At 51.6% G+C, this 7,740-nt stretch overlaps 1 protein-coding gene across 6 annotated transcripts; it reads right to left on the bottom strand.

Annotated features, from left to right (window-relative positions):
* Positions 1 to 1,491: 1,491 nt before the first annotated feature.
* Pigp (phosphatidylinositol glycan anchor biosynthesis class P) lies at positions 1,492 to 6,059 on the bottom strand. 6 transcript variants are annotated; one of them, XM_027415662.2, is made up of 5 exons: positions 5,914 to 6,059; positions 5,519 to 5,622; positions 3,409 to 3,481; positions 2,415 to 2,533; positions 1,492 to 1,857 (listed from the first exon to the last, which is right to left on the bottom strand). In XM_027415662.2, exons 2-5 carry the CDS (start codon positions 5,598 to 5,600, stop codon positions 1,727 to 1,729), a joined length of 405 nt encoding a protein of 134 aa, XP_027271463.1. In that variant the 5' UTR covers positions 5,601 to 5,622; positions 5,914 to 6,059; the 3' UTR covers positions 1,492 to 1,726. The 6 variants fall into 6 exon arrangements, with proteins under 6 accessions (XP_027271463.1, XP_027271464.1, XP_027271466.1 ...); XM_027415663.2 differs by having other exon boundaries at positions 5,780 to 5,916; XM_027415665.2 differs by lacking the exon at positions 5,914 to 6,059 and adding an exon at positions 5,179 to 5,315 and having other exon boundaries at positions 5,519 to 5,630.
* Positions 6,060 to 7,740: the final 1,681 nt, after the last annotated feature.

Genomic DNA, 7,740 nt, shown 5'->3' with positions numbered 1-7,740 from the left:
ACATTCGTGCGTGGTGGCGGTGGTGCACCCTTTAATCTCAACACTAGGGAGGCAGAGGCACTCGGATCTCTGTGAGTCCAAGGCCAGCCTGGTCTACAGAGTGAGTTCCAGAACTACACAGAGAAATCCTGTCTCAAAAACAAACAAACAAAAAACATTTGTAATAAGCTTAGAATTGACATTCTTTATTTGGAGTATTTTATATTACCTTTTACTTAGGATTATCGCACCAAGCTGTTTCTTCTAAACAGCTTTTTTTTTTTTTTTCTGACTTTTCCTTTTTTCTTTATAATGTGACAGGGTTTCATCAAACCCAGGCTGACCTCAGACTCACTACGTAGCTGAGCATGGCCTTGAACGTGGGCTCCTCCTGCCTCTACCTCCCCAGTGAGGGATTATAAACATGCTCTATCACATCTGGCTTGAGAATATTCTTGCTGAATTCTGACATGCAGCGGGGAAAGGGACTGTACATGCCAGCCCCACGGCTGATGCACACCTTCACAAATTAAAAACGCCTCGGCGGCGGAAGGGCCAGCTCATGACCGAGGTTTGTGTGGGGGCGGCTTTTTGGAGAGTGACAGCGGGGATCAGGAGCGGGTAGCAAAGGCAGCCAAGCAGCAGGAAGACAGGCCCGGTGACTCAGCTCTGTTGCCATGGCAGCAGTGATTCAGTCCCTCAGACCTTCAGTGAGGCTGCTGGAACACAGCTCAGAACCCCCTCCTGGGGGGACGGGTGAGGGGGAGGGAGGGCGTGTTTATCCACTAATGTCCCGGCTCTAGGTGGTTTTGTGGGGTTAACCCCTTCCTTCCAGGGTGGACGACAAATGGATCCTGTGTGGATCTGATTAAGGCTTGAGCAGGACTGTTTGGGGCATCGGCACCTGGAGTAAGAGGTGAAACAGTGTGAAGCGGCCAGGAGAGGTGCTGCGGGAGAGAACATGCTCAGCCAGGCACAGCACATGCTAGACACACGCTACTCCAGCCGCCATGACAGCGCATGTCATAGATCATCTAATTATGTTGTACTCTAGCAACACCCCCCCCATACTGGTTCTCAAGGTTTATGGTCTGCAGAGTAAATCCCAGGGGGCCGATGAGATCAAAGCTGTTTCATACAATAGTAAGCCATTGTTAGTTTCTGTCATGCTCTTTCTGAGTATGCAGTGTTTTCCTCATCATGTGTGTTCATGGAGACTGTCTGAAGAAGCATTTATGAGACCCAGCTTCTTCCATAATCCCAGCATTCAAGAGGTTTGCAAAATTCTAAGATGATTCTAGTTAGGCCACAAATTTTGTGCTGGAAAATACAGGTATTTTTCATGAAAGTACATGAGTGTGTATGGCTGTGCATGCGTGTGTGTGTGTGTGTGTGTGTGTGTGTGTGTGTGTGTGTGTGAGAGAGAGAGAGAGAACAGACACTTATTATTATTGAGTTTTGTTTTTTTTGAGACAGGGTTTTCATGAACAAGACACTACTTTGTGGTAAGAATGTGATATCTGGAAAAGTTAGCTTTATTACAGTATAATGTGGTATTTTATTTATTCTGTCAATTAAAAACACAAATTCAAAGTATTTACAATACTAATTGAACTCAATTTAAGAAATCAACTTCCATGCTTTTTCATGTCAATACTGAGTATTAAAAGGACAGTCAGTATAATTATGCTCAAAATTATTCACCCCAAACTTGTAACTGTTTGGCGTTAGGACGTTCACACACAGCTCAGTTCTGGGTGCTAAGCTCTGGAGCTTCAAGGAAGAACATTTTGTTTACTTCACTAATGGGAACGTCTCTCAACGCTGGGATGGCGTCTTCCTGGTAGTTCTTCCACTGTTGGTTTTTAGCATAGTTATCTGCAAGAAAAGAAAAGCTCTGCTGAGCCAGGCATTTTCTTTCTGTAATTTCTGTGGTCACCCGGCTGATACGAGGCAATGACAAACACCACGCACTAGTAACAAACACCATGCGCTAGTAGTTACTTGTCTCATGTGCTGTAACAAAATCCCTAACAAATGCAACTTCAGGGCTTACTCTGGTCGACAGTTACAGGGATACAATTCTCCACAGAGGGGAGGTATTGTGGCAGGAGCAGGAGGCTGACCACACTGTGTCCAGGCAGAGGACAGACGGGGATAAATGCTTATATGAATCTCATTTTCTTGTTCTTATTCAGTGCTAGAACTATGGAACTGTACCCTCCACATTTAGGGTGTATTCTTACTCAATAAACCTTACAGAGTGCTCAGATATTGGTTTCCACTGGGATTCTAAGTCCCACCGAACTGGCAGTCAAGCTTAACCACTGTGCCATGCCTAATGTAACAAGATTGCTTTGTCTCAGTGCGTTTCTGACGAAAGTACTAATATTTCATCTTCCATCCCTTTCTAATTTATTTACATATGAGCTTACCTGTGATCGTATGAATGGAGTTGAGTGGAGAAGTACTCATCATGTTAAATCCAAACAAGAGGACATAGCCGATTACAACAGCAATAAGGAGATAGACAGGCAATGCGACCGCCCAGTATCTGCAGGAGAGGACATCGAGAAGTCCTAATTCCCAAGAGGCAGTCACAAATCACACTCTTTTGTTTGTTTTTTTGAGACATTCTGTAGCCTTGGCTGTCCTCGAACTCACAGAGATCCGCCTGCCTCTGCCTCCTGAGTGCTGGGGTTAAAAGTGTGCTACACCACTGCCTGGCCTACAAATGATAACACATGGGAAAAAACAGACTCTTCTATCTCAAAGACTATCCCTTTTATCTGCTATCCTATTTTATTTCTGTGTGCTTATACCTTTAAAAGATTTTTCAGCAGCAGTATCATTTTAGCAAGATTTTAGGGAGGAAATGGAGATATATGTGTTTGTACCACCATCTTTCATTGGTGATACATGAGTAACCTTTAGGAGACACTCATTTTCTGCTGGGGTATGGCTCACTGGTTAAAGCACATGCCACTCCAGTGTGAGGACCAGAGTCAGGATTCCCAGAACCCAGGTGCATTCTGGGTGCATGTGTGGCCCACCTGTAATCCTAGCACTAGAGGGCAGACACAGGGAATTCTGGAGCAAGCTGGCTAACAAGACAATACTGTTGTACTCCTTGTTCAAGTGAGAGACCTTGGCCCCTTGAATAAGGTGGAGAAGGATGGAGAAAGACTCCTGGACCACTCAAGCACATGCAAATATGTTCACCTGCACTCAGAGATGTGGCCAGACACATGAAACACCCCCAACCCACCACACCCCAACACACACACACACACACACACACACACACACACACAAACAATTTCAACAGTTACTTATGGATTGTAAAACAATAATGATTTAAGGTGTGCTAGAAAGAACTATAACCCTTCAAAACAGTTTTACCCCTAGTAAGGAAATAATTAAACTTACTTTTGAGGCCAGTAAGTTAAGCCTAAGGAGTTTAGCCAGGATTCAGGAATGAAAGCCCATACAAGATAAAGTACTGCAGGGTAAAGAGGGTAAGGGAAGAAAAGTCAGCAAGGCACAGACCCAATCTGTACGGTTCAGATACAACAATGTCTCAGAGGCAGGCTCGGCTCCCTCAGAGTTCAACATCTTCAGCTCCTCATCTGTACCATTCTTGGGATACCATAATTACCACATCAGTAAGTTCTTAGTGTCTTAGCCCTCACACTGCATTGTAAATAGTCTAAGGGTGCTCTTAGCACTTTTTCAGCATCTAGCAAGTTCCTTCTGCATGCTGTGTGTGCAGTACTTCTCCATGGGTCAGATGTAATTGCATTTAGTTGCTTAGGGGAACTTGTCCCCTTTGGTTCTGATTGTCCCTTAACACCCAGTCTCTGTGACCCCCTTCTCTGTACACTTTACTTCATTTAACCCTCAGAACAATCCCGAGACACACGTGTAAATCTTACACAAGGGAAGTGGCGTGGGAGGCCAAGTGTGTGCTGTAGCAGTAATGGGTTGTTTTCCCCAAGATTAAAGTGTTACAAAGTGCTGTGTGTCAAGACTGTGGATACAATGAACCCTCAAGAGCTGGTTTCTGCTTTCCTTACACATCTGGTGCTGAAGAAACACGGCTAAACTCATCTTTCCCTGCACGCGGTGAGTGCTAATGTCCAAGCGCTAAAAGACAGTGTGCAGCACAAAAGGACCTCCTCCTCCTCCTCCTTCCCCACAGCTCTGCTTCCTGGGTTTGCTTGACTTACCTCCGGACTCTCCAACTAGAATGAAAAGTCAACGAAAGCAGACAAGGCTTGGCTGTTTTGCTATTCCCTGGACTCTAACACTGCCTGGTACATAGTAAATACTCAATAAATTCCTGAATTAATTTTTGTTTGTTTCTTAAGCCACCGATTTAACTTGTTTATATAGTTTCTGATCCTCAAAATATTTATATAAATAAACACCTGAAAGTTATTAAATATTGTTTCTTTGCATTAAGTACTTTACATATAATGTCCGGGTTAATACAAGAGTCCAAAATGGCAGTAGAGTGAAGTCCGCCTGTACACCTGTGTTCTATTCCAGTCCTATTGTGTATTAGCTGTGTGGCTTTGAACAAGTTACTTAAATCCAGTATTCTCACCTTCAAGTTGAGGACAGCAAGCAGTAGAGTACCTACTTTACAGGATCCTTTTATGCAAAACATCAGCAAGGAACATTATCAATATCCTGATGAGGGCACTTTAGGCCTGATTAAGTTAAAACACCCTTAGGCCAAACAATTTGTCCATGAAAGAGCCAGGATTTGAACTCAGTTATAATTTCTTCACTCCACTGACCAGGCTACAAGTGAGCTAACACTTTTCAGTTAAGAATTCAGAAATTTGGACTGTGGGCATTTAACCCTTTCAATTGGTTGGCTCATACTTTCCAAACTTCTTGAGGAGGGCTTTGGTCCTCTTTGTGTGAGCTTGTCATGTTGGTTTTTTTGGTAAGGCACAGTGTCCTCATCTAAAGAAATGGGACATTATGGGGATCAAAGTAGACCCAGGGTGTAAAGGGCCCACTCTTACACCTGCATCTCTAGCCATCCACTCTTCATCTCCAGCATGCTGCCCTGGACCTATACACTCCTCACTCGCGAACCTTCGCAGGCCTCATTCACGAGCCCTCCCATGGTCCTTCCAGCTAGCTTTATTCTTCTGATACAACTGCCAGAGGGAGGAGGCCAACCTGACTTCTCAGTGCTCCCCTGCTCTCCCAGGGCATCCGTCATGCTGTGTGAACTGTAGGTTTGCTATACTTCTCCACAAGACCATCACCTCAAGGACAGGGACCAGGCTTTGTTCACTTGAGTGTGGAGCCTGGAGCTGGATAAATACTGGAGATTAAACCTGGTACTGGAAATAGAAACACTTCCTGATTTCCTTCCAGGGCTCCTAAGAAGGGACAGGTGTGGAAAGAATCAACAGCTCTCGTGTGCACGCTCCAAGAGATTTCCTGGTCCTCGAACACACCAGGAAATGCCCTGGCCGTCCGTCCGTCCGTCCGTCATCCCTTCCATTGTACTTACTGAAGCCGAACTGAGAGCTTAAGAAAAGAACAAAGCCATAAATCGCTCTTTCTGGCAATGGCGACGGTGAGTTTTCCACCATCTTCCCTGCGGCTTTGGGCAGTCTGTGGAAAGGGAACACAGTCGTCGTCAGACATCGGCCCCCTCCTCCTTCCACCACTGGACCATTACATAATCTCCCTGCTGCGCTGCGGATGCTCGCCCGCGCGCTCGCCCGCCCGCCCGCCCGCCCCTCCGCGGGCCCTCCACGTGCGCGCGCACCGCGGGGAAAATGCGCCACTGGGACATCGGGGACGAGGACCGGCCCGGGCCGAGTGCTGCCACTCACGAGGGGCTCGCCCTCGCCTCAGCTGAGGCCCAGAAAAGAGGGGACACCCACGCCCACCCTGCCCGACCTGGCAGCCCCTCCGCGCTCAGCCCTTTGCGCAGGCGCAGCCCGCTTGCCGCAGTGGCGACAAAATAAAGAAATAAATAAGTGAAACCCGGAGGAGAAAGCGGGGGCCGGGGGCCGGGGCGGGGGCCCGCCGGTTGGCGCAGGCGCACAGCGCGGGCACTAGCGCAGTCTCCCCACCCAGCCCGCCGAGCCCAGGGCGGCGCGGCGACTGCGCATGCGCGCCCGCCGCCCACGTGACCCGCCCCCGCCAGCCTGCGGAGCGCGGCGCTCGCTCGCTCGCTCCTGGCTGGCTCGCAGGCTGGCTGGCTCGCACTTGGGGGCTGCTGGACGCGGAGGCCCGGAGGCGGGCGGCGGCGCGGCGGAGGCGGCCCGCGTGCGTCTGAGGCTCGCGGGCTGCGGGCTGCGGGCTGCGGGCTGCGGGCTGCGGGTGCGGGCCCGGGTGAGTGGCGACCCAGCGCGCGTCCCGCCGCAGCCGAGATGCCGGGCGCCGGGGGGGGGGGGGGGGGGGGGCTGCACACCTCCCGCGTGGGTGTGTGGTGAGTGTGGCTCCCGCCGGGGCGCCCGCGCGCCGAGGGGGTGTGGCCGCCCTTGCCCGGGTCGGTGGGTGTGTCCCGCTTTGTCCCGGGGTCCCCGGGGGGTCCCCGACGGAGAAAGCCGGCCTCTGTGCGCGCATGCATCCGCGCGGGGGCGGCCCCGGGGGCGTCCTGGGCGCTCGGGGGCGCGTGCCTGCGTCCGCGGCTCGCCCGCTTTGTTCTTGCGCTCGCCCTGGCCTGCGGTGGCCGGCGTCCGCTTCCGTCCCCCCCACCATCACCCCTGTCGCCGCCTCCCCGGGGGTGCGCGCCCGCTCCCCCTGCAGTGACGCGCGCGAGCGTCCCCCGGGTCCCCAGAGATGCCCGGGGTGGGTGGGTGGGGTCCTGCGGCGCGCGCGCGACCCCCCCGGGCCTGTGTCTGTGTGTGTGTGTGTGTGCGCGCGCGCGCGCCTCCCGGCGTCGTTGTCACCCGCGGGGGGGACCGCGAAGGGACGCGGAGCCGCCCCCACCTGCAGCTCTCGCCCGCCCGCCGAGCGAGCATCCTTGGCCCTCCCCGCGGGGCTGCGGCTGCTGCAGTGGCGGTGACGTCACCAGGGCCTTGGCGGGGATGGGGGCAGACTGGGGGACAAAGCACCAAAGCGACGCCGAACGCGGGTCGGTGCCAGCGCGCGGTTCCCTCTACGGAAGCTTCTGGCTCGCACTCGGACGTGGTTGAGGGTGCGGGTCCGTCCCGGTGCACGCGCGCCCTGGGCCGGGAGAGCCTGCGAGCCGCGCGCGCGCGGTTTCTGCGGGGCTCCCTGCCGCCCCGGCCGCGCGCATCTCTGCGCTCTGGCGAGGGAAGCGGGTGGAGATCGCACAGGTTTTTACTGCTCTTCTCGCAACCACGGTTCGAGCTAGAACACCTGTCTCAGAAAACGAGAACAAAAACAAAACTTGCATTTTGATGGCAGGTAAACGGGTTTGTTCTAAGGTTGCGCGTGGCGAAAGGAAGGTGAAACCGCTTTAAGGGAATCGGTGGCCGCCGTCCTGTGCTTTGCGCTCAAGGGCTGCGGGTTCTCTCTGTCTCTAGCCTCAATTTCCTTACTGTTGCCTAATTTTCTGGAATACTTCAAAGATTAAACATAGGCAGGTCTAACCAAACCAGACATTATATTTATTTATTTGCCAAATTTACTTCAAATCCTACAAACAAACAAACAAAGCTTAAAAAATTTTGGAGGTGCTGAGAGTTCTCCCCCTCCTTACCTGGAGATAGCCACTGTGTTCAGGTTTGTGTGTGTCATTTCCTTGCACAATTT

Source organism: Cricetulus griseus, chromosome 4 (genome assembly GCF_003668045.3).
Source record: "Cricetulus griseus strain 17A/GY chromosome 4, alternate assembly CriGri-PICRH-1.0, whole genome shotgun sequence".
NCBI lineage: Eukaryota > Metazoa > Chordata > Mammalia > Rodentia > Cricetidae > Cricetulus > Cricetulus griseus.
This window is presented reverse-complemented; position numbering and strand designations above follow the sequence as displayed.

What these genes read in the sequence shown, in the direction of transcription:
- Pigp (XM_027415662.2), bottom strand. Translation starts at nt 5,600, where the DNA reads ATGGTGGAAAACTCACCGTCGCCATTGCCAGAAAGAGCGATTTATGGC. An exon ending in AAGCTCTCAGTTCGGCTTCA is followed by an intron (nt 3,482 to 5,518) that starts GTAAGTACAATG and finishes TTTACCCTGCAG; the next exon opens with TACTTTATCTTGTATGGGCT. An exon ending in TTAACTTACTGGCCTCAAAA is followed by an intron (nt 2,534 to 3,408) that starts GTAAGTTTAATT and finishes CCTCTCCTGCAG; the next exon opens with ATACTGGGCGGTCGCATTGC.